This window comes from Panthera pardus, unplaced genomic scaffold, assembly GCF_024362965.1.
Source record: "Panthera pardus isolate Hobbes unplaced genomic scaffold, ASM2436296v1 HiC_scaffold_21, whole genome shotgun sequence".
NCBI lineage: Eukaryota > Metazoa > Chordata > Mammalia > Carnivora > Felidae > Panthera > Panthera pardus.
The window spans coordinates 46,546,651-46,574,164 of record NW_026526777.1 but is presented as its reverse complement, the minus strand read 5'-3'; the positions used below and the strand labels follow the sequence as shown (position 1 = coordinate 46,574,164).

General features: G+C 35.5%; 1 protein-coding gene across 4 annotated transcripts in view; it reads right to left on the bottom strand.

The window, feature by feature from the left end:
* The window catches only part of HMCN1 (hemicentin 1), a 495,740-nt gene that overhangs the window by 156,453 nt on the left and 311,773 nt on the right, over positions 1–27,514 (bottom strand). For all 4 annotated transcript variants that reach the window (XM_053909192.1, XM_019426820.2, XM_019426835.2 and 1 more), the window contains 5 exons: positions 20,867–20,990; positions 5,982–6,083; positions 5,014–5,190; positions 2,499–2,650; positions 405–528 (listed from right to left, as the gene is read on the bottom strand). In XM_053909192.1, the coding sequence (XP_053765167.1) occupies positions 405–528; positions 2,499–2,650; positions 5,014–5,190; positions 5,982–6,083; positions 20,867–20,990 (679 nt within the window). The remainder of the gene's footprint in view (positions 1–404; positions 529–2,498; positions 2,651–5,013; positions 5,191–5,981; positions 6,084–20,866; positions 20,991–27,514) is intronic.

The following is a 27,514-nucleotide window of genomic DNA, read 5'->3' as shown; positions in this document are numbered from 1 at the left end:
AGCATGGACTACAAAATATGCTGATTGTAACTTAAAAGTAATAAAATCTAGGCGCTGAGTAGAATGGATCAAGAGAGCTACTTGAACAGACGCTTTCTTTAGTGAGATTTTATCTTTCAAATTGCAAAGCTGCTTTCCATAGCCATCTGTTCTTCAGAGTATTCTGTGAAACCAATACCCGGCATGCTGGATGTATGCTTATCTTAATTTCTCAGAACTTTAAGAAAGGAAAATCAGTCAAAGTGAAATACAAGGCAGAAAGGTAGAATTTGATTTGAGTTGATACTGTGATATCATTTCTATTGCTCATAGTTCTTTATCAACAACTTTCCTTAACTTCCTCAATGATCTTAGGAAGTAAACACATCTATATCAGAGCAGAAGTAATTATTAAAATATCTCACCATATACTCTAAGGTCAATGTCCCTGTGTTTCTCCCCAGCAGCATTCACTGCCACGCAGGTATATCTCCCGGTATCACTGATTTGTGCGCTGGTCAGTGCTAGGATGCGGCCTCCAGACAGAACCTATCAATGATAAGAAAGATAAATAACTAACATGCCCCTCTGAGAAACATATGCATAAACAGCCTTTTTCTCCTATTTTCTGAGGTTGATCAATTGACATTTGCCTCCGGAAAGAGTTCCACTTGGATATTTTTTATTTTATTTATTTCATTTTATTTCCTGTCAGATTTATTTTATTTTATTTTATTTTATTTTATTTTATTTTATTTTATTTTATTTTTAGTGGGCAACCATCGTAAAATCTACTTCCCATCCTATCTTTGAAAGAAGACTGTGAAAAAAAAGCTAGAACCAAACTTAGCAATCACTGAAAACAAGATCAAGTGATAGTCCAATCCCATCTATACTCACTACAGAGAGAAAGAAAGCCACCAGGGGAGAAAGATGAGAATAAGTGAGAACAAGAGGAGCTAATTTCCCTTCTAATTTTCTTGGGTAGAATAAATAAGAAGTTACGATGAATAGCAAAATAGCAGCCAAATAAATTAGTCATATTCATAGCTTTTTAACCCATTAGTCTAGTGGTACTTCTAAAATATTGACATCAAGTCTGGGTCTTTTATGGTCCCAAATTCTGCAAGCATTGGATTTTTGAGAAAAGCTAAAGAAGTAGATTGGTGGGAGAACTAAATTCCCTGCTAAGCAAAATAAAACTAAAGTATACTTTAAATGAGATGTATGTGCTTCTATATATTTTTTAATGTCCATTTATTTATTTTGAGAGAGAGAAAGAGAATGCCCACAAGAGTGGGAGAGGGGCGGAGAGGGGCAGAGAGAGAGAGAGAGAGAGAGAGAGAGAGAGAGAGAGAATATTCCACGCAGGCTCCTCACTGTCAGTGCAGAGCTCAACACGGGGCTCAATCTAATGACTGTGAGATCATGACTTGGTCTGAAATCAAGAGTCAGACACTTAACCAAGTGAGCCACCCAGGCTCTATATTTTTATTTTTATATTTTATGCTTCTATATTTTTAATTTTGAGTCAATGTAAAGCACTTAAATGCTTTCTCAGACTCAAATTTCATTTCTTACAATGTTGCCTTTCTAGTATTTCTTACTTTATTATTTTATGTTTTTGTAAAATTAAATACAGTCTATATGGTTCTCTCTCTAATTCATTAATATTTCCAAACATTTAAATATAAATTTTATGAGGAAATTCCTGTTTTTACTGTTGATCAACATTTTTCTTTTTGAGAGAGAAAGAGAGAAGGGGAGGAGCAGAGAGAGTGAGGGAAAGAGAGAGAGTCTCAAGCAGGCTCTGCATTGTCAGTACAGAGCCTGACACGGGGCTCAAACCCATGAACTGTGAGATCATGACTTGAGCTGAAACCAAGAGTTGGATGCTTAACTGACTAAACCACCCAGGCACCCCTGTTGATCAACATTTCTTTGTGCGAGGTATCTTTTGTGGTGGTGGCAGGGAATAGAGATGGGGAGGTAGGAAGCAAGTAAAACAGATGGGGGTGCCTGGGTGGCTCAATCGGTTAAGCACCTGACTCTTAGTTTTGGCTCAGGTCATGATCTCATGGTTCATGAGTTTGTGTTCTGTGCTGGGCTCCAAGCAGACAGCATGGAGCCTGCTTGGGATTCTCCATCTCTCTCTCTGCCCCTCCCATACTTGTGCACTCTCTCTCCCAAAATAAATAAATGAACTTAAGAAAGAAAGAAAGAAAGAAAGAAAGAAAGAAAGAAAGAAAGAAAGAAAGAAAGAAAGAAAGAGGCTAAAACAAATGGTCAATATATAGTACCTACATATGAAATAAAAGAATTCTTATATGTAGTGCGTTTTAAAGAATTGTTTAGAAATCCCAAGTGTGGCTATGGTATTTATGGATGTATATTTATGTGTATGTTTTTGGATAACAATTGTTAATTCATATTTTCCAAATCTGGTTAATAGCTTTACCTGTTTGTACTGTATTTAATAATCAGGTGGTAGATTGCCCTTAAGAAATAACAAAGAGTACCTGTATCCCATTAGTGAAACTAGAGACAGGGCTGCCATCTTTCAACCAGGTCAGACTTGGGGCAGGGATACCTCTGGCTTCACATTCTAACCTCACCAGGTTATTAACCACCACTGCCACCATGTTACTGCTGCCAGAAATCGATGGGGGCACTGAAAAGAAATAAAAAATAAATAAAAGGAAGTTATGTTAACATTACAGAATATTTCACCTCAAAATAATTAAAAGTATATATAATGTCTATAGTTGTATTTTCACATGTGGGTTTTTGGTGGCTTTGTTTTGTTTTGTTTTGTTTTGGTGAGTTCTTTCACATTATTTTGAGATTCTATTTATAGCTATCCTTTGAGGTAAGTAGTGCAATTATCAATATTTACAATTGAGGAAAGCTACTTTGCTTAGGAAATCCAGTTTTTAACAGCAGAGTGTTTTTATTTCTTGATTTCCGTGTGTGTGTGTGTGTGTGTGTGTGTGTGTGTGTGTGTGTGTGTCTTCCTCCACTGTATCTATGACTACCTCGTTGTCTTAAAAGCATTATTAGAGATAATAATTTGAAATCTTTCTTTGGCCAAAACCTATGATTTTGATAGACAATATTTACAAATAAGGTTATTGCCATAAGTTGATAAGATCATTGATGACTATTTCAACAGTTCATCTAATTTTTTTAATTTTAATAATTTATTGTCAAGTTAGCTAATATACAGTGTATACAGTGTAGTCATGGCTTCAGGAGTAGATTCCCATGATTCATCCCTTACATTCAACACCCATTGCTCATCCCAACACATGCCCTTCTAAATGCCCATCTCCCATTTTCCCCAACCCCATACTCCCAACCCCCATCAGCCCTCAGTTCGTTCTCTGTATTTAACAGTCTCTTATGGTTTGCCTCCCTCTTTGTTTATAACTTATTTTTCCTTCCCTTCCATTATGGTCTTCAGTTGAGTTTTTCAAATTCCACATATGAGTGAAAACGTATGGTATCTGCTTTCTCCGACTGACTTATTTCACTGAGCATAATACCCTCCAGTTCCATCCACATTGTTGCAAATGGCAAGATTCCACTCTTTTTCATCGCCGAGTAGTATTCCATTGTCTCTATATGCTACATCTTCTTTAGCCATTCATTAGTTGATGGACATTTGGGCTCTTTCCATAATTTGTCTATTGTTGATAGTGCTGCTATTAACATTGGGGTACATGTGCCCCTATGAATCAGCACTCCTGTATCCTTTGTATAAATTTCTACTAGTGCTACTCCTGGGTTATAGGGTAGTTCTATTCTTAATTTTTTGAGGAATCTCCACACTGTTTTCCAGAGTGGTTGCACCAGTTTGCATTCTCACCAACAGTGAAAGAGGGCTCCCCTTTTTCCACATCCTAGCCAATACCTGTTGTTTCCTGAGTTGTTCATTTTAGCCACTTGGACTGGTGTGAGGTGGTATCTCAGTGTGGTTTTGATTTGTATTTCCCTAATGATGAGTGATGTTGAACATTTTCTCATATGTGTATTAGCCATCCAGATGTCTTCTTTGGAAAAGTGTCTATTCATGCCTTCTGTCTATTTCTTCACTGGATTATTTGTTTTTCAGGTGTCGAGTTTGGTAAGTTCTTTATAGATTTTGGATACTAACCCTTTATCCAATATGTCTTTTACAAACAGCTTCTCCCATTCCATCGGTTGCCTTTTAGTTTTGTTGATTGTTTCCCTGCTGTGCAGAAGCTTTTTATCTTGATGAGGCCCCATAGTTCATTTTTTTGCCTTTATTTCCCTTGCCTTCGGAGACATGTCAATTAAGAAGTTGCTGTGGCTGAGGTCAGAGAGATTGTTGCCTGTTTTCTCCTCTAGGATTTTGATGGTTTCCTGTCTCACATTTAGGTCTTTCATCCATTTTAATTTATTTTTGTGTATGGTGTTAAGAAAGTGGTCCAGTTTCATTCTTCTGCATGTTGCTGTCCAGCTCTCCCAGCACCATTTGCTCAGGAGACTGTTTCCATTGGATACTCTTTGCTGGTTGGTCAAAGATTAGTTGGCTATACATTTGTGGGTCCAATTTGGGTTCTCTATTCTATTCCATTGGTCTATGTGTCTGTTTTTGGGCCAATACTATACTGTCTTGATGATTACAGCTTTGTAGTACAGGCTAAAGTCTGGGATTATGATGCCTCCAGCTTTGGTTTCCTTTTTCAACATGACTTTGGCTATTCAGGGTCTTCTGTGGTTCCATTTAAACTTTAGGATTGTTTGTTTTAGCTCAGAGAAGAATGCTGGTGCTATTTTGATTGGGATTACATTGAATATATAGAAGCAATCTTAAGCTCAACAGCATGTGAAACTAGAGAATTTTAATAGGAATCAGGAAATGAAAACATTCATCAGTTTTAGAACACTGCACCTTTAGAAAGATAACAAAACACACTATGTTAAATATTTATGCTAAAGTTTTATAGAAGCACTTAATCATTTTGAATGCGTTTTTACTCCAGTGAATCTAGAGGAAGTGGCACTAACCATGGACCTGTAGACTGTAAAATAACTCTGTAGCTCCAGCTGAGTTGATGGCCACACATTTATATATACCAGCATCAGCAATCTGGGCACTTTCAATATCAATGATCTGTCCTCTGTTCAAGAAAGTCACACTGGTGGACCCCGAGAGTGGACGATTATCTTTATACCATGTAATAGCTGTAAGAGGAAAAAGAGAGAAAGCTTTCTTTTAAAAGCTTGATACCACTAAATTGGAGCTTAACCAAAATACTAATAATTGCTTTAGTCTTTTGCTTGTCATTCAAATTTAAACAGTTTAAGAATCTCTTTAGGATTGGTTTTGAGGAGGAGGTAACCCTAAGAAAAACATGAATAGCCAAACTAATATAAGAGTCCTGAAAATGAAATTATAAAGCAAATACCCTTTTTATTATGTCTAATATATCAGTATTGTTTGATAGCAAGCTTTTAACCAGTTCTATTTCTTTTTGTTGTTTATACTTCTCTTATCAATAAAAAATTTTGTCTATGCATTTTATCAAAACCAAAGACTATATACCATTAACCTAAAAATTATATTATTCTTGATTCATATTGATAACTTACTAGTGACGAGAATCAACAAAATAATAGTCTCATCAAATGACTGATTATTATAAAGATAATCAATTTGAACTAGAGAAAACAAATATTTTCCAACATAAATGTATAAAAAATACCATTGTGAGTTTTGTGGCCACAGTAAGGGCAATAAGAGGATTAATTATTCCCATATTACTACCTTGTTCAAATGGGTAAATTATTTCATAGAGTTAGAAGCAATGAAAATTCAAAAATATCATCCACCTCCTGATATCCTTATCAATGCTTTACCCTTAGAATGTATCCTATAATCTTTCCTTTATTAGTAATTGCTATATGGTGCTCATAAACAGGTTTAGCTTTTCCCAGAAATCTTAAAATGTCAGAGACTCTACAGGTAAACCTACCGGGCAAGGGGTTGCCAGCTGCCTTGCACTCCAACTGAATGGGGTTGTTCAGCACCACCGTCTCATTCAACATCTTCCCTGCATCCTCCAGGCTAGGCGGTTCTGCAAGACGCCCAAACATAATTAATTCACATAAGTAGGCTATTTAAACAAAAACTATTTGTTCGGTGGAAATTATCATTCCTTTCTTCCTTTCACATACATATACTGATATACTTGGAATAAAAGTCAAGTATACTATTAAGTAGAATTGGAGAACAGGATTAAAAAAAAAAGATCTCAATAAGTTTTTAGGATCATCCATTCCTCTGTGCGCAAATAGGAAAATCCTCAGAATTATAGATTAGCAGGGTAGCAAAGAAAGCTAAAGGACTATTTTTCTATTCCAATTAACCTGATTAGTCTGATGATGAATTGCCTTTAACAAGAAGTAAGCTATCCCATTTGAACTCTTCCAGTGAAAGGGAAATCTATTTCTCAAAATATCTGACTTTATCTTTGTAGAGTATAATCTTAAAGCATTTCAGAAAAATTAAGAGTCTTTTTTTGGTGTATCGCAGTTTTTTCTTTTGATATAAAAGTTATAATTAAATTGTTAGTAAAATAAAATAGAAAACTATATTTTTAATTTTAACTTTTAAAAAATGTTTATTTTGAGAGAGAGTGAGCATGCATAAGTGAGGGAGAAGCAGAGAGAGAGAGAGAGAGAGAGAGAGGGAGAATCCCAAGCTGACTCCACACTGTCAGCACAGAGCCGAACACAGGACTCGATCTCACAAACCGTGAGATTAAGACCTGAGGTGAAATCCAAAGTCCAATGTTTAAATGACTGAGCCACCCAGGCACACCTATTTTAAATTTTAAACATCACAGATAATGCTACTTTACGATTCAGTGTGCATATAATAAAGTAGGAATTTGGAAAGTCCAAGAGGTGTAGTATAAAAGGAATAACAACATAGAATAGCAATGCCCTATGTTTCCTACACGATCTCAGGTAATATAGGAATGACGCCAGGATGAAAAACTCACAAGTAAACTAGAGGTCTTATCTTATTGTGAGAAGATGCTGTAAATGTAAGTTAGTATCTGAAGTTTATATAAAAACTACATTTTAAAGATTTGCTAAACTTATTCAGTGCACTGGAACCCTTCAACCCCACTCCATCTATTCATTAATCTATTAAAAACAGAAGAGGAAAAGGAGAAAGGAAAACAAGAAAAATTATTAGAACTAAATAAGATGGAAGAAATAAAATCAAATATGTGAATCAAGAGTATAAATGTGAATGAACTCATTTTCTTTGTACAATAGACAAAGAGTTAACACATTTGTGGGTTAATGCTATTTTCTTTAATAAAAAAAAGTCCAAGTGGATAAAGAGCATAAATAAAAAACCCACAAAAATGCTAACAGTAAAGAGTTGGGCAAAGGTGTACTAGGAAAGCAGGATCATATCAGTTTCTAACAAACTGGTATCCTAAGCAAAAAGCATCAAATATAATAAAGCTACCTGCTTTCTTTTGCTTGACAGCTCACAAGAAACAAAGAGTCCATTTTAATGGCAATGCTATATGCATTGAATAACAAAGCAAAATTTGTTAAAAAGCAGGACAATTTTGAAAAATCTAAAAGGAGCATATTTTAGTGCACTTTCTTAGGAATTGACTATAGTGAAATAAAAATTAAGTTTCAAAGAGTTTGAAAAATAATATTACCCATCCAGATTGTATGTGCATATGTGTGTGTAGGTGCATTTATAGTTAACAAGACATATACATTTCTCAAATGCCAATAGAATATTTTCAAAACTGACTGTATATTAGGCCACAGAATCTCAATAAGGCATTTATAACTACAATTTAATAAACTATAATAAAAATAAGTAGAGGTCAAAAACAAAAATATAAAGCTCTTTACAGGAGGATAACTTCATTAAAGAAAAAATCAAGATAAAAGTATATGATTACAAAAAAATAAAATATGAGATTGATTATAATTAAAACATATAGGATGTCACCTAGCTGTAGAGTATAGTACTCAAAGGAAATCCTAAAGCCTCCAATGAATATATTTAAAAACTAAGAAATAATAAAAATAAATGTTGTAAGCACATTCAACCGGGAATCCAATAAAATAAACCAAAAGAAGTCAGGGAGAGAGAAACAATAAAAATGAAAGCAGAAGAGAGCACCAAAGAAAATAAGCAAAAACAACAAAAGCTGATTTTCAACAAATTTAAAATAAAATCTGTCCTCAAGGGGTAAATGTCTTGGTGGGTCAGATCTCTGTATTTCTGGAGGTTGTTCCTAAAGGGAAAGCCTACAACCCACTCTTCCTTTATATCTGTATCCACTTAATTTAATGCGTTAACCCTTCCTGTTTGAAAGCCTAGAATGTTTCTGTTCTCTGCACTGAATTCAGAAGAATGATACTGTATTTAAGGACAAAAACCTTTAAATAGGGCTATCTGACTTTTCCAACAAAAGGAAAAATAGTTAGTCCATGGCACATTCCTTCAAAACAGTTATTTAAATACTCACTTGAAGCCTTCTGGACTGAAGTGATCACTGAAGGCTTTGACAGACTATGTAGCTGCTGCAATAAAACATTATGGTATGAATAAGAAATGCAAGAGCTATGGAGTAGGTTGGCTATTTTTCACTCCCCTAGAGAACTTAAAGGAAAAAGATTAGACGTCAGCAAGAATGGCAAAGAACTCTGAAAATCCACTCCTCCATAAAAGAAACAAGAACACTGGAAAATTTGTCAAAATCAACTTTTTCAGAACTCTGGAAATTAACCAAAGACTTGCAACAATCCAAGAAGTGTTTATTCAAGAAAAAAAGCTAAATCTCATTAAGAACAGTGAGTTTCATGGCATTTTATCTCCCTCTATTCCCAACACTCTCTCCCCAGCTCAGCAGTAATCTTGAAAACAAATAACCTAGCAAACACGGTGAAAAAAGCAGCAGATACTGAAAGAAGCAGAATGGGTTTGGAACTACCTAAGGGCACCATTCCTAGAAAACTGGCACTGTTTGACCTATTTGGCCCTTCCCTGGAAATCCACACTCAAAGGACTTGTCTTTATTCAGCAGGTTCAGTTTGCTCAGTGCAGCCTTTTCCCCAGGGGCATGTTAAAGTCTGTAAAAACAGATTTCACAGGAATTGTTGAGAAAACTTACCATATTAGTTTCCTTTTGCTTTCACAACAAATTGCCTCAAACTTGATAGTTTAACAATACAAATTTATTATCTTACAGTTCTATGGGTGAGAAGTACAACACAGTCTCACCAGGTTAAAACAAATGTCTCAAAAGGGCGCAATTCCTTTCTGTAAGCTGCAGAGGAGAATCTATTTCCTTGTCTTTTCCAATTTAGAGAGGACACTTACATTCTTTGGTTTTCACCCTCCTGCCTTCCATCTTCAAAATCAGCAATGGAGATGTGGGGCGGACTCATAAGACTCTCTCATCCTATCACTGTGAAGTCCTGCCTCCCTCTTCCACTTTTAATGTCCTTCTGATCACACTGGGTACCCTGGATAATCCAGGGTAATCTCCCTATTTTGAGGTCAGTTGATTAACAACTTAATTCCATTTGTATTCTTAATTCCTCTTTGCATGTTACCTAACATATTCACAGGTTCTAGGAGTAGGATGTGAATTTTGGGGGGTACCAGTATTCTACCTATTCACTAAATAAAAAAAACAGAAGATGCAAACAAAAAAACCCAGCAACAACAGTGACAACAATAACACTAATTATGGAAAGAAGAGAATATGACTTCCAAAATTGCCACATTATATTATTTTTCTAAATTTTTTAATTCTAGTATATTTAATGTTTAGTGTTATATTAGTTTCAAGTGTACAATATGGTAATTCAATACTTCTATACATTACTCATTGCTCATCATGGTAAGTATTCTCTTAATCCCCTTCACCCATCCCCCTACCCTCTGGTAACCATCAGTTTGTTCTCTATTAAGTCTGCTTTGTTTTTGTTTGTTTTCTTTGCTTATCTCTTTTTTCTGTTAATTTGTTTTGTTTCTTAAATTCCACATATGAGTGAAATCATATGGTATTTGTCTTTCTCTGACTATTTCACTTAGCGTTATACTCTCTAGATCCACCCATATTGTTGCAAATGGCCAGATTTCATTCTTTTTTATGGCTAATATTCCATTATATATATATGTGGGTACACACATACACACATATGTGTACGTGTGTGTGTGTGTGTGTGTGTGTGTGTGTGTGTGTGTGTGTGTATAAAACCTCTTCTTTATTCATTCATCTATCAGTGGACACTTAGGTTGCTTTCATAATTTGGCTATTATAAGTAATGCTGCAGTAAACATAGGAGTGCATATATCTTTTTGATTTAGTGTTTTGGTATTCTTTGGGTAAATACCCAATAGTAGAATTACTGGGTCAGAAGATAATTCTATTTTTAAGTTTTTGAGGAACCTCCATACTGTTTTCCACAGTGGTTGCACTAGTTTGCATTCCCACCAACAGTGCATGAGTGTTCCTTTCTCTCCACATCTTTACCAACACTTGCTTGTCTTTTTTACTTTAGCCATTCTGACAGGTGTGAGGTGATATCTCATTGAAGTTTTTTAAAATGTTTATTAATTTTTGAGAGAGACAGAGAGAGAGAGAGAGAGAGAGAGAGAGAGAGAGAGAGAGAGAGAGAGAACAAGTGAGGGATGGGCAGAGAGAATGGGATACAGAGGATCCAAAGCAGGATCTGCATCCAGAGTGCAGAGCCTGATGCAGGGCTCAAACTCACAAACTGCAAGATCATCACCTGAGCTGAAACCAAGAGGCAGACACTTAACTACCTAAGCCACTCAGGCATCCCATCTCATTGTAGTTTTGATTTGCTTTTCCCTTATGATTAGTGATGCTCTGCATCTTTTTATGCCACATTATATTATTTAAAATGTCTACTTTTCAACACAAAATTATGGAACATGCAAAGAAATAAGACAGCATGGTCCATGCACAAGAAAAGAAGCAGTCAAGAGAAAATGTCCATGAGGAGGCCCAGGTGTTGAACTTCTTAGACAAAGACTTTATTTTTTTTAATGTTTATTTATTTATTTTAAGATAGAGAGAGGGAGAGGGAATGTGAGCAGGGGATGGCAGAGAGAGAGGGAAAGAGAGACTTCCAAGCAGGCTCATGCTGTCAGCACAGAGCCTGATGCAGGGCTCGATCCCACAAATTGTGAGATCATGACCTAAGCTGAAATCAAGAGTACGACACTTAACAGGCACCCCTAGACAAAGACTTTAACTCAGCTATTTTAAGTACATTCCAAGAGCTAAAAGAAACCACTTTTAAAGATCTAAAGGAAAGTAGGAGAATGATGTTTCACTAAACCGGGAGTATCAACTAAGAACTGGAAATTGTAGAAAGAACCAAATAGAAAGTCTGAAATTTTAAAGTGCAATATTTGAGCTGGAAGAAGAAAGAGTCAGTAACTTAAAGAGAGATCAATTGAGATTATCCAAGTTTAGAAGCAGAAAGAAAAAAAGAACAAAGAAAAATCAACAGAACAGAGCCTGAGGGTTATGGGCCACCATCAAGTATTATGCATAATGTAAGTCCCAAAGGAGAGGAGAGAAAGTGTAGAAAGAACATTTGAAGAAATGAAGGTGGTTGAAACCTTCCCAAATTTGAGGGAAAACATTAATGTACACATTTAAGAAGTTCAACAAACTTCAACTTTAAAGAAGTTTAACAAATTCCAACTTGGGTATATCATAAAAAAAAGAGACAATCTTAAGAGCAGCAAAATGGAGAAGTGATTTATCATATACAGGAATTCTCAATAAATCCAATAGTTGATTTTTCATTTAAAAAAATGGAGGCCACAAAGCACTGGGCGACTTATTAAGAGTGAGGAAAGAAAAAGACTATCAACAAAGAATTCTATCTTAAGCAAAACTATCCTTCAGAAGGAGAAATTAAAACATTCATGGAAATAAAAAAAAAAAAACCAGAGCATTCATTGCTAGTCTCCAGCCTCACAAGAAATACTGCAGAGAGTCCTTCAGGCTACAAATAAATAGTAACTCTAATACACATGAAAAAATAAAAGAGCACTAGTAGATGTAACTAATAATAAAAACAGTAAAACTGTGTATTTTGAGCAAAACTATTTTTTCTCCTCTCTGATTTAAAAGACAACAGCATAGGGGTGCCTGGGTGGCTCAGTTGGTTAGGTGTCTGACTTCAGCTCAGGTCATATCTCACAGTTCATGAGTTCGAGCCCCATGTCAGGTTTTGTGCTGACAGCTCAGAGCCTGGAGCCTGCTTTGAATTCTGTGTCTCCTTCTCTCTTCCCCTCCCTTGCTCACACTCTATCTCTTGCTGTCTCTCAAAAATAAACAAACATTAAAAAAATTTTTTTAAAATTTTTTTTTTTTAACATTTATTTATTTTTGAGACAGAGAGAGACAGAGCATGAACGGGGGAGGGTCAGAGAGAGGGGGAGACACAGAATCTGAAACGGGCTCCAGGCTCTGAGCTGTCAGCACAGAGCCCGATGCGGGGCTCGAACTCACATACCGCAAGATCGTGACCTGAGCCGAAGTCGGACGCTTAACCGACTGAGCCACCCAGGCGCCCCAAAATTTTTTTTAATAAAAAATAAAAGACAACAGCATAAGTCAATAATTATAAGTCTGTATTGATGGGGTCATGAGGAATAAAGGTGTAATTTGTGTGGCACGAATAGCACAAAAGAGGGAAAAGGGAAGAGAGTTATAAAGCAGCAAAACTCTTTATACTATTGAAATTAAATTGGTTTTAATCCAAAGTATAATATTGTTAATTAAGAAGCTAATTGTAATCCCCAAGGTAATCACTAAAAATAAACTCAAAAAAATACAGTAAAAGAAACAAGAGAAATAAAATGGTACATAAGGAAATATCTATTTAATAAAAAAGGCAGTAATGGAGAAACATAAAAACCAAAATAACATAATACATATAAAAAACACATAGCATGGTAGACTATACACTCTATCATGTCAGTAATTACATTAAATGTAAATGGATTAAATACTACTCAAAAGGCACAGACTAGCAGAATGGATTTAAAACAAAAAAAACAAAAATATGACCCAACTGTATGTTGTCTACAAGAGACACACTTTTGAGTCAAAGATACAAATAGGTTGAAAGTGAAAGGACATAAAAAGATAAACGATGCAAACAGTAGACAAACAAAAACCAGGGAGACTATATCAATATCAAACAAAATGGACTTCAAAACAAAAATCATTACTAGCAACAAAGTAGGGTAATTTTAAATGATACTGAGTCTTAACACATTAAAAAAATATAACAATTATAACTATACATTTACATAACAACAGAATCTCAAGACACATGGAACAAAAATTTTTAGAATCAAAAGGAGAAACAGGTAATTCAATAATAAATAATTGAAGGCATCATTATTTCAGTTTCAATAACGGATAGAACAACTGAACAGGAAATTAACAACTAATGGAAGACCTGAACAACAGTATAAACCACAAACACACATGGAACAGTCCATGCAATAACAGAAGAATACACATTCTTCTTAAATGCATTTGTAACATTCTCAAGGATGGACCATGTTAGACTTTAAAACAAGTCTCAATACATTCAAAAGGCTTAACATCATATAAAGTACCCTGAAACCAATACTACACTATATTTTAACTAATTTGGATTAAATAAAATCTTGGAAGACAAAAAATCATACAAAGTATGTTCTGCAACCACAGTGGAACAAAATTAAGTATCAATGATAAGAGAAGACTTAAGAAATTCACAGATATGTGGAAATTAAGCAACACACTCTTAAGTAGCTAAGTGATCAAAAAAATCATATGGGATTGAGGAGGGCACATGTTGGGATGAGCACTGAGTGTTGTATGGAAACCAATTTGTCAATAAATTATATTAAAAAATAATATGGGGTACTTGATAAAACTCTGAAAACATGAAAATAAAATGATAACATACCAAAACTTATGGGATACACATAAAGCAATGCTTGGAGTAAAATGTGTAGCCATAAACAACTGCATTACAAACAGATCTCAAACCAATAACTTAATATTCCACCTTAAGAAACCAGAAAAAAGAGAGTAAAGTAATCCAAACAAGCAGAAGGAAGGAAAAAAAAATAAAGATTAGGGTACAAATAAATTAAATAGACAATAAAAAGATGAAAGAGATATCAACAAAACTAAAACCTGGTATTTTGAAAAGATCAACAATATGGACAAAATTTTAGATAGGCTGACCATGACAAAACATAAAGAGAGAAGATGAAATTACTACAATTAGAAATGAAAGAGGATCAACCATACAGAATTAAAGAGGACTATAAGGGAATATTATAAACCAGTGTGTGCCAACAAATTAGATAATCTAGATGAAATATACGGTTTATACAAAGTCACAAATTACTAAAACTGGCTCAAGAAAAAGTAGAAAATCTGAATAGATGTGCAAAACTTAAAAATTACATTAGTAATAAAGTCCTGCAACCAAACATTTAAGGAAAATTACTTCACAAACTCTTTCAAAATAGAGCAGAGAGGGAACACATCTCAAATCACTCTAAGAGGCCAGTTGTACCATGATAACAAAACCAGACAGAGAAAGTGAATAAAGGACACTACAGACCAACATCCTTTATGAATAAAGACATAAAAATAATCAACAAAATACTAGTAAGGTGAATCCAGCAACATATAAAACCAATTAAGCACCATAACCAAGAGGGACTAATACTAGGAAGGCAGGGTTGGTTTGACATATGAAAATCAATCAATGTAATCAAGACAGTGTGGTACTCAAAAATTAACTTGAAATGGATTAAAGCCATAAATGTAAGACCTGAAACCACAAAACTCCTAGAAGAAAACATAGAGTAAAGTGTACTTAACATTTGCTTTAGCAATGATTTCTTGGATATGACACCAAAGGTACAAACAACAAAGCAAAATAAACAAGTGGGACTACAGCAACTAAAAATCTTCTGCATAGCAAAGAAAAACGATGCAAACAGTAGACAAACAAAAACCAGGGAGGCTATATGAAATGAAAAGGCAATGCACTAAATGCAAGAAAACTTTTGGAAACCATATATCTGAAAAGGGAGTAATATCTGAAATACATAAGAAACTGATATGGGGTGCCTGGGTGGCTCCGTTGGTTAAGCGTCTGTCTCTTGATTTTAGCTCAGGTCACAATCTCAGCAGTCATGAAATCGAGCCATGTACTGGGCTCCATGCTGGGCATAGAGTCTGCTAAGGATTCTCCTTCCCCCTCTCCCTCTTCCCTGCTCACTCTCTTTCCCTCTAGCTCTGGAAAGGGAAGGGAAGGGAAGGGAAGGGAAGGGAAGGGAAGGGAAGGGAAGGGAAGGGAAGGGAGCAAGCCAGCCAGCTAGCCAGCAAGCAAGAAACTTATACAACTCAATAGCAAAAAATCCAAAATAATTAAATAATGGGCAAAGGACCTAAATAAGACATTTTTCCAAGGAAGACTAAGAAGTGACCAATAGGTACATGAAAATGTGCTCAACATCACTTATCATCAGGGAAATGCAAATCAAATCCACAATGAGATATCACCTCATGTGTGTTAGAATGATTATTATAAAAAATCAAGAGATAATAAGTGTTGTTGAAGATGTGGAGAAAAAGAAACCCTTGTACACTATTGGTGGGAATGGAAATTGGTATAGCCAATTGGAGACCAGCATGGATGTTCCTCAAAAAATTACAAATAGAACTACCATATGATTGAGCAATCCCACTTCTGGGTATATATTTGAAGGAAATGAAATAGTATCTCAAAGAGATATCTGCACTTTCATGCTCACTACAGCATTATTCACAATAGGCAAGACACGGAAACAATCTTAAGTGTCCAACAACGGATAAATGGATAAAGAAGATGTGATATACGCATAATTCCCTTCTAGCATTTAAGGAATCATCTTACAATTTTGAATTTAGGTGAACACTGTTTTAGACAGAAACATTCATGGGGCACCTGGGTGGCTCAGTGGGTTAGAGGATCCGACTTGGGCTCAGGTCATGATCTCACAGCTCGTGGGTTCATGCTCCATGTTAGACTCTGTGCTAACAGCTCAGAACCTGGAGCCTGCTTGGGATTCTGTGTCTCCCTCTCTCTCTGCCCCTCCCCCGCTCGCATTCTGTCTTGGTCTTTCTCTCAAAAATAAATGAACATTAAAAAAAATTAGAAGAATAAAAAGAAATTCATAAGATAAATAGTATGTTATGTTAACAGTAAGACGTCTGTATACTCCAAGCAGGAGGTAAGATGTCTGCATACTCTAAACAGGAGGTTGAATTCCATTCAACTTGTTGACTTTTTCTCTATTCTCCTTCCTCCAAAAGCTGCGTGTGCATTATCATGCCAAACCCACAATACCTTCTTCTGAATATATCATGGGCTAGATTTTACTTATGACTTTAATTACAGGCATGAATTGACTTTTTCAAATCCTGGTTAAATTCAATTTAATACATAACTAATAAAAAACTGAGTTAATCCCACCTAATCGCCAGAATTATGATATAGTGAGTAATAAATTTATTTATACTGAGAAAATACTAGAGTGCTAAACTCAAGTTATCCATTAAAAAAGAAAAAAAAAAGTTCCTCACAACATTCCCAAGTCTCCTTTAGGTCACAAGTGAGCTATTAACCAAAACACAGAAATGATAGAGGAACCTTTTTAAAGTGGGTGTTAGCAGATGTTAGCCAAGCAAATACTTTAAAATAATAAAATTAAATTAATGGGTGCTCTACTAATGTTTTCACCAGACAGCTAATACAGACCCAGGATGGTTCCTGGCCAACAGTAAAGGCAGTGGAACTTCAGATATATTTGTTGAAATGTTGGTGCTGTGAGAAGGGCCAAAAGCCAAATATGCATTTGGCCAAAACAGTTGGTAAGTTGCTATTTACAGATAATAATTAGAAACCAGGCACCAGGGTAAGCTTGTAGTTGTAAGCACATGCAGGCTTTCATTTAATCCTCGTAACAACCTCCCCAATTACACTATCATTATTCTTTCCATTTTACAGATGAGAAAACAGATCTAAAAACTTAACATCTAAGCCTACTGTCCTCATGATATTACTTGGCAGTAGAGGGACACAAATTAAAAACCCATGCTGTTAACCATAACATGCCACTTCTGGGTGCTTCACCTTGGTTAATCTTTCCTAGGATATAATTAAGTACAGATGTAATGAATGCCTGAGCCATCAGACCCCAAGAAATCATCTGTTTGTGGAAACATCTGTCTCACTTGGCAAATATCTGAGGTTTAGATAAAATTTCATAGTTTGGTCTAGAGAATTAGAACTTTCAGAATTATGAAACTTTGATGATCAAAAAGGACCACCTACTGAGAGTCTCTGCCTTCTATAAAAGACATAACTCCCCCTAAGAAACCTAGGGGATCACAAGAATGTTCCTCATGATCATGACATAATCTTCTAGTCCAGGAGAGCATCCACCCTTACTTCACCTTTTGAAAACATGTTTTCCCATGCTTGAGGAGAATGAAGGAATCTACAATCTTTTTTATAAGAAAGGGAAATATTAAACAGTTGGAAAGCTGAGGTTCTTAGGGTTGAGTAGTTTTGGATGACAATCACAGTAAATGCTCATTCACTGAATGTGTTACCCCATAAATAAAGATTAGGACTAAAACAAATGCTCACTTAGAAAGCAACTATAAGACTGGTTAAATCAATCACTTAAAATACTAAATTAAATGATAGTTGTTTCTCTATAGATTTTTCAATGTCCCTCTTAATATATAGCACCAAGATTAGATATAATACTTCAGAAGCATTCAGAGAGCAAGAGTATAATAGGGCGATTTCCTTTCTTGTTCATACTATTTCTAGTACTGACTTCTAAGATTATTAACTTTATTATGAAATTGAATGCACATGTCTACATTAATTATGGAAAGCCATGGATATCTCCAGTATTTCAATGTGTGGAGTCTGTAAGCCACTCTTCTCCCACCCTATTTGTATGTAGTTTTTCACATCAGATTAACTTGCTATTTTAACTTCTGAGATATTTTTCAAATCTATGGCCAACTAATCCTTTAGAAATTCCTACACTTTTTGTTAACATCTCCCACCCTCACTGAAGTTATTAATACAAGTATTGAAGAGGACAGAATCAAGTTTGGAGTCCTTTGCATCCAATGGGACATCGCTGTCGAGAGTACCAAGATGATATGTCAGCTTTCTGTCCTGATTTCTGGACAGTAACCAACTACTTCCTGCCAGGTGGATCGCAATCAATATTAGATTAGAAGTCCACTTCATCATTTATTCTCCTTTTCAGATTGATGAGCTGTACCTTACCTCTATTCCATTTGTGATTTGTATCAAAAAGATCGTTTTGTATGCTCCATCCAGCTTGGTAGCTTTTAATACATACTTACAATGACTAACCTTCTGTTTCTTTTTCTTCTCACATTAACTCAGATGTCTTCCAGCTTGCTGCCGCTCTGCCTGATGATTTTCCATGCATGCATGTATCCTAATTGCAATCCTTGCTAACATATATTTTGTTAACATATTCAGACTGTAGGTTTATATACTTATGTTTTCTTAGGTATTGATGTTTTTCCTTCTGTTGTTGCTTTATATTTTATGGAATCCTTGATTTCTTTCATGAACTCTGGTTTTCAATCATTCTTGACTACATTAGTAAATCTCTAAGCAAGTTTTTAGAGTCTGGGCCAATGTTTCTCTGGGTAATGGCATACAGACCACTTGCATCAGAGATGTTGTTTGGGGACATCTGAAACTGGGCCCAGGAAGCTGTATTTTTAACCCGCAATACATATGATTTTTACAAACACTAAAGTTTGGGAGCCCCGAATGCTGAAGTTTTGTTTTTCCCAGCTCTCGAGACATACATTCTATTCTTCATTTAAGTATTTTAATCTAGTCTAGAGAACAAAAACATCTTTCTTTTTGATAACACCCGAGAGAGTAAAAGTGGGAGGTATTTTACATCTAATACCTCAAAACCTCAAACGCACTCTGCAAGTCAGATACTCTGAGAAATTAAATGGTTTGCTCAAGGTTACATAGATCATGGTTGGCATAGACTTTAAACCACAATTGGCCTGACTCCAGTGCCTGAGATAATTGCCAACACATCATGCTAGCCCACCTACCTGTTTCCTTTTAGGCAACAATGGAGACAAAGACAGAAACTGCTGGAACGGAGAAGATAAACAGCTTGTAGGAAGAGGAGAGGGGGAGTCTGAGGGTACGAAAATGGGGAAAGGAGAGCAAGGCCGCCCACACCACACTCTTAGATGGAGGTGGAAGTTTCAGCATGTGCTGGAGACAGCTGATGTAGAGCACTAGGAAGAGACAAAGCCCTTGTGGGGAACGAGGTAAATGCGAGGCAACTTAAGGGAGAGCAGGGTCAGCCCGTTCCCAAACCCTTAAGCATGGCAAACCAATTCCAAGACTGTTATAGTTAGATATTGGTCTTTAAGTTAATTGCTAAATGAAGAAATAAAGGCCTTGTTAAGGAACATAGTCTGTGCGTATGACATCCATAAGTTAGGTGATCGTATTTAGGGAAAGGGGGAAAATAAATGGGTTTATTAGAAACATTTAGGGAATTGATGATCTGAATGTTTTAACTGATTGATTTAAATAAAATATGTAAAGCAGATTAGAAGAATTCAGTGTCCAATTTAAATTTTTTTCATTCACTTACTATTTACTTTTTCATTTCTTAAGTATTTATTGACTGCCTACTAAAAATGTACCTGGAATCAAGCTAGATGCTAGGGCATCCTTCTCAGTTAAATTGCTCAGTAAATGCAGAGTGAATATATGAATGAATGAATGAATGAATGAAGAATAAATGAAATGAATGAATAAAGGATTTAACAAACAATCACACAGACTAGAGAAAGTGAATAAAGTATAAATGGAGATCTTGGATAGCTCTCTGCAAATATATTTAGCTGAATTAGGAAAGTCCAAAACTACAATTCTTGACCTTTTCTGATGAGACTCCAGAGATCTGAAGTCTCACATTCAAGGTCAACTATTCTTTCAAGTTTATTGTGAAGCTATAATATTCAGAGGGTATTCCATGGCCACCCAGACTTTTTCAAAAACATGAGAGAAGATCCTCAGTCAAGGCTAGCTTCTACTTACAAAATCCCTCTTATAGGCAGGAAAGAAAATCACAGAAAATACTAAGGCACAATCCTGCATCTCTGTCTTTACGATAAAAGTTATGTGTACAACGTTATTAGTTAACAGAGTTCAAATAATTAAAAGCACACAGTAGGATATTTATTTATGAACTCTAGCACATCCTATTTGACAACCTGAATATCTTAACTGATACCGTGACAGAGGTGCCTGGGGGCTCAGTTGGTTAAGCATCTGACTTTGGCTCAGGTCATGATCTCACAGTTCATGAGTTCAAGCCACGTGTCGGGCTCCATGCTGACAGCTCAGAGCCTGGAGCCTGCTTCAGATTCTGTCTCCCTCTTTCTCTGCCCCTGCCCCACTCATGCTCTGTCTGTCTCTCCAAAATGAATAAATGTTAAAATTTTTTCTTAATTGATAACTGACAAACTATCTTAATATGAGCAATTATAATTACAATAATGTAAAAAAAAACCTAGTTTTTTAATATAGACTAAAGTAAACACTTGTTTCTTTTATACTGTAATTCAGTAAAAATGAGTCATCGTGTTAAAAGAAAAAGTCATAGAAATATTCTTTTGTTAAGACATGGGAACGACATTACCATGCACATGTAGCTGAAGGTGCTGTTGTGCTTCTCCGGCCGCATTGGTGGCCACACATGTGTATCTGCCAGCATCTTCCATCAGGGCTCTGGCAATTTGTAAAACTCGACCGGAAGACTGTATCTAATTGGGAACAGAAAGCATGGCAGCACTTTGTACTTTATATTGGACTGTAAAACATTTGCTTAGGTAGACAAACTCATTTAAATTTATACTAGCTAATTATAGTTTTATGCCAATATCTTAATTATCTCTAGATAGATTAGAGCCAGATCGCTTCATCATACAAAAAATAGACTGATGCGATTGAAAACTTTTTTTATTCTTTAGAAAACACAAAATAAAATAACCTAAGACCAGCCTGCTGGTATAGTCATAAAACTTCACTGAACAAAAGACTTTAGCATTGAACTATGAGGTATGTGATAAAAATTTAAGCTACTTTAAAAAAACACAGTCACATTTATATAACACTTCATAAATAGTTTTAAAACAACAATCTTTTTTGATTAAATGGTCACCGGGGCCAGAAAAACAATAAAAATTACAAAATATGAGTAATGGAAATGCAGATACATTTCTTCCTGACTGTTTTTCCTCATTTCTCTCTTAAACCTATTGCAACTAGCCTCCACCATTTTGGAACTGGTAGTTTAAGGGTTATTCTTTGAAACTGATTATTCAAAGGTTATCAGTAACTTTTAAGCACAAGATCCAACAGCATACGTAGTAAGCTCATTTTCTCTTCCCCCATCTATGGCATTTGGCATTATTGACCACCTACTCCTGAATCACTCTACTCTCTGGTTGTTGAAGATACAAAATGTCCTCAGTTCTCAATCTGTCTACTTCCTCCTCCTGCCCCATAAAAATAAAGCTCAGCTTTCTGATAGTTTTCATCCAAATTCATGTCTTCAGCAAAGAATCTTGTGCAGACTCTTAAATTTATAGTACTGGCCTCAATTTCTCTCCTGAGCTCCACACTCCCTGTTCCAGCTATCTGCTGGATGGGTTAGCACATGAAATTTAACATATCCAATAACTGTCTCCTTGTATCTCCAGACCTACTTTTCATTGCATGTTTCCAATCTTGTTTAATAGCACCACTATTCTCCAAGTCATCTTGATTTCAGAGCCCAATTTGACTCTCCTATTAAGTATACTACTCTATATTTTTCAGATCCCCTATTTTCCATTCTCACAACCACTGTGGGATTATAATAGTTTCTTAATTTATATTCCAGTGTCTCCAACCTCCCAAACTGTTAATCTATCTTATATATCACTGCCAGAATAATTTGCCTAAAATGCAAATTTGATCCTTTTACCAGTTTCCCTTCAAAGCTCACTCACAGCTCCCCACTTTGCCTAGCATGAAATCCGAACTTGGCATACATAGCCTTCCAGGCTTCCCACATTTTGAACCCAAATGATCTGCTCTCCATACACTCCCATGTAAATTCCCACTTGACCCATTCTCCAACCATACTGTACTAAACACATTAAGCAGCACATTCATACATTAATAGTCACTTCTAGATTTCTGCACATGGCCTTTAAATGTCATAATTTTTTAAGAGTCTGAACTAGGTCAGTTCTCTTCTATTTTTTCTTACTCTTTACTCTCCCCTTAGATAAACTCATTCACGTCCATGGTTTCAAATACCATTATTTGTCAATATCTCCAGCTAGAGCTCTCCTATGAGCTCCAGGAGCATACATTCCGTGGTCTACCTGATCTCCACTTTATTTCAAAGTCAACTTAACCTCCAAAAGTCTAAAACTGAAATACAGTTTTTTTCCCGAAATGGGATGTCCTCCAAAGTCTATCATACTGGATGCATCATAATCTATGTATGTATTTGTGTAGTTAGATTCTCCATGTTTTCCTTGATATTTCCCACTACCTCAACTTTCATGTGCAATTTTTCACTGAGTCATAATGACATCTTCTTCATGGTCAGAATGTGAGTTCAAATTTCAATCTTCTCTCTCTCCTAGATGAGAAAGTCCTAAATGATATCCACACGTCTACTCTTTATCTTTTTAAACTTATTTTTTGCAGTAAAATTGGCATGTAATTGTAGTTTCACATGTACAACATAATAATTCATATATCTGTATACATCGTAAAGTGATCACCACAAGTCTTGTCATCATACAAAGTTACAAATTGCTTTTCTTGTGATGAGAATTTTAAGATTTACTCTCTTGTTAACTTTTCACAATGCAATACAATATTATTGAGTATAGTCACTATGCTGTAATCACTTCCCCATGAATTATTTTCTTAATATCTGGGACTTTGTACCACCTTCCCCTTGACCACCTTTACCTATTTTGTCCACCTCTCAACCTCCTTCCTCTATGGCAACCACCAATCTGTTCTATGTGTATCTATGAGCTTTGTTTTGTCTCTTTCGTTTTTTAGATTCCACATATAATGCCCTCAAGGTCCATCTGGGTTGACACAAAATCTATCTCTATCTCTATCTCTATCTCTATCTCTATCTCTATCTCTATCTCTATCTCTATCACATCCTCTTTATCCATTCATCTACTGATGAACACTTTAGTTGTTTCCATGTCCTGATTATTGTAGATGCTGCTGCAATGAACACATGAGTGCATATATCTTTTTGAGTTAGTGTTTTTGTATTTTCTGGATAAATACCCAGAAGTGGAATTGCTGAATTGTGTGGTAACTCTATTTTTGATTTTTTGAGGACTCTCCCTACTGTTTTCATAGTGGCTGCACTAGTATACATTCCCACTAACAATGCAAAAGGGTTCCCTTTTCTCCACATCCTCACCAACACTTGTTGATAGCCTTCAAACAGGTGTGAGGTGATATCTCGTGGTTTTGATAATAGCCTTCAAACAGGTGTGAGGTGATATCTCATGGTTTTGATTTGAATTTCCCTGATAATCACTGATGTTAAACATTTTGTCATGTGCCTGTTGGACATCTATATGTCTTTGGAAAAATGTCTATTTATACCTTATGCCCGTTTTTAAAACAGATTGCTTTTTTTTACTATTATATTGACTTCTTTATATACATTGGAAATTAATCCCTTAACAGATATATGATTTACATTTTTTTCTCTCATTTAATAGGCTGCCTTTTAATTTTGTTGGTGGTTTCCTTTCCTGTGAAGAAGCTTTTTAGATTGATCTAGAATTGATCCCACTTGTTTAGTTTTGCTTTTGCTGTCTTTGATTTTGGAGTCATATCTAAAAATTCAATGCCAAGACTCTTGTCAGGAAGCTTATTACCTACGTTTTCTTCTAGGAGTTTTGTGGTTTCAGGTCCTACATTCAAGTTTTTTTTTTTATATTAAATATAACTTATTGTCAAATTGGTTTCCATACAACACCCAGTGCTCATCCCAACAAGTGCCCTCAACAATGCCCATCACCCACTTTCCCTTCTCCCCCACCCCCCATCAACCCTCAGTTTGTTCTCAGTATTTAAGAGTCTCTTATGGTTTGCCTCCTTCTCTCTTTTTTCTCCCCTTTCCTTCCCCCATGGTCTTCTATTAAGTTTCTCAGGGTCCACATATGAGTGAAAACATAATATCTGTCTTTCTCTGCCTGACTTACTTCACGTAGTATAATACCCTCCAGTTCCATCCACAAATGGCCAGATTTCATTCTTTCTCATTGCCAAGTAGTATTCCATTGTATATATAAACTACAGCTTCTTTATCCATTCGTCAGTTGATGGACATTTAGGCTCTTTCCATAATTTAGCAATTGTTAAGAGTGCTGCTATAAACATTGGGATACAAGTGCCCCTATGCATCAGTACCCCTGTATCCCTTGGGTAAATTCCTAGCAGTGCTATTCCTGGGTCATTGGGTAGATCTATTTTTAATTTTTTGAGGAACCTCCACATTGTTTTCCAAAGCAGCTGCACCAGTTTGCATTCCCACCAACAGTGCAAGAGGGTTCCCATTTCTCCACATCCTCTCCAGCATCTATAGCCTCCTCTGATTTGTTCATTTTAGCCAATCTGACTGGTGTAAGGTGGTATCTCAGTATGGTTTTGATTTGTATTTTCCTGATGAGGAGTGATGTTGAGTATCTTTTCATGTATCTGTTGGCCATCTGGATGTCTTCTTTAGAAAAGTGTCTATTCATGTCTTCTGCCCATTTCTTCACTGGATTATTTGTTTTTCAAGTGTGGAGTTTGGTGAGTTCTTTGTAGATTTTGGATACTAGCCCTTTATCCAATATGTCATTTGCAAATATCTTTTCCCATTCCATAGGTTGCCTTTTAGTTTTGTTGATTGTTTCCTTTGCAGTGCAGAATCTTTTTATCTTGATAAGGTCCCAATAGTTCTTTTTTGTTTTTAATTCCCTTACCTTTGGAGATGCGTCAAGTAAGAAATTGCTGTGGCTGAGGTCAAAGAGGTTTTTTCCTGCTTTCTCCTCTAGGGTTTTGATGGTTTCCTGTCTCACATTTAGGTCCTTCATCCATTTTGACCTACATTCAAGTTTTTAATCAATTTTGAGTTAATTTTTATGTATGGTGTAAGACAGTGTTTTGGTTTCATTCTTTTGCATGTGACTATCCAGTTCTTCCAATGTCCTTTATTGAAGAGAACATGCTTTCCCCATTGTATATTCTTATGCCTCCTTTGTCATAAATTAATTAATTATATATGTGTAGGTTTATTTCTAGGCTCTCTATTCTGTTCCATTGATTTATGTGTCTGTCTTTATGCCAATACCAAACTGTTTTTGATTATTATAGTTTTGTAGTATAGTTTGAAAACAGTATGAGGCTTCAAGATTTGTTTTTCTTTCTCAAGATCATTTTGGCTACTTGGGATCTTTTGTGGTTACATACAAATTTTAGGTTTGTTCTACTTATGTGGAAAATGCTATTGAATTTTTGATAGAAATTGCATTGAATCTATAGGTTGCTTTGGGTATTATGAACATTATAACAAGATTAATTATTCCAATTCATGGGCATGGGATACCTTTCCATTTATTTGTGTCTTCAATTTTTTTCATCAATGTCTTATAATTTTCTAGTGCACAGGACTGTCACCTCCTTGTTAAAATTTCTTTTTTTCTTTTTTTATGCAATTTTAAATGGGATTGTTTTCTTGATTTATCTTTCTGATAGTATGTTAGTGTATATAAATGCAACCAATTTTTGTATATTGATTTTGTATTCTGCAACTTTACTGACTTCATTTATTAGTTCTAACAGTTTTTGGGTGAAGTCTATAGGATTTTTTATATATATAAAATCATATTGTCTGCAAATAGTGACAGTTTTACTTCTTTCTTTTCAATCTGGATGACTTTTATTTTTTTTTTCTTGACTAATTGTTCTGGCTAGGACTTCCAATGCTATATTGAATAAAAGTGGTGAGACTGGGAATACTTGTCTTGCTCTTGATCTTAGAGAAAAAATTTTCAGTTTTTCACCACTGAACATGATAAGCTGTGGGCTTATCATATATGGCCTTAATTATGTTCAGGTATGTTTCCTCTATTCCCATTCTGTTGAGTGTTTTCATCATAAATGGAAGTTGACTTTTGTCAAATGATTTTTTCTATTGAGATGATCATATGATTTTTATCCTTCATCTGTTAATGTGGTGCATTTCACTGGTTAATTTGTGAGTGTTGGAAACATCCTTGCATCCTGGAGTAAATTCCACTTAATTATGGTTTATGATCCTTGTAATGTATTGTTGAATTTAGTTTGCTAATATTTTGTTGAGGATTTTTGCATCTATGTTCATCAGGGACATAGGCCTATAATTTTGTTGTTGTTGATCGGGGTTTTTTGTTGTTTGTTTTATTTTGTTTTTATGGTGTCCTTGTCTAGTTTTAGTATCAGGGTAAAGCTGCCCTCAAAAAATAAATTTGGAAGTGTTCCCTTTTCTTCAAGTTTTTGGAAGAGTTAGAGAAGGATAAGTACAAAATCTTCTTTGAATGTTTTCTAGAATTCTCCAGTGAAGCAATCGGGTCCTGGAATTTTGTTTGTTCATAGTTTTTCTTTTTTTGTTTTTAATGCTTATTTATTTATTTTTGAGCAGGGGGAGAGCTGGGGAGAGACAGAGAGAGAGAGAGACATAGAATCCCAAGCAGGCTCTGCACTGCGAGCAGAGTCTAATGCAGGACTCGAACCCACAAACCATGAGAGCATGACCTAAGCTGAAATCAAGAGTCGGACTTTAACCAACGGAGCCACCCAGGTGACCTGATAGTTTTTTTGATTACTGACTCAGTCTCTTTACTAGTGATTGGTCTATTCAGATTTCGTATTCTTGATTTAGTCTTCAAAGACTGTATTCTAGGAATTTATTCTTCCTTCTAGGTTGTCCAATTTGTTGGTCATGTAACTGTTCATAGTAGCCTGTTATGATCCTTTGTATTTCTGTGGTATCAGTTGTACACTCTCCTTTTTTACCTCTGATTTTATTTATTTGAACCATTTCTGTACTGTTTTTGGTGAATCTAGCTAATTTTGTCAGCTTTGTCTTTTCAAAGAACTCTTAATTTCATTAGTCTCTTTTTTTCTTTTTTGTCCCCATTTCACTTATTTCTGCTCTATTATTTCCTTCCTTCAACTAACGTTAGGCTTTGTTTGTTCTTTTTCTAGTTCCTTTAAGTGA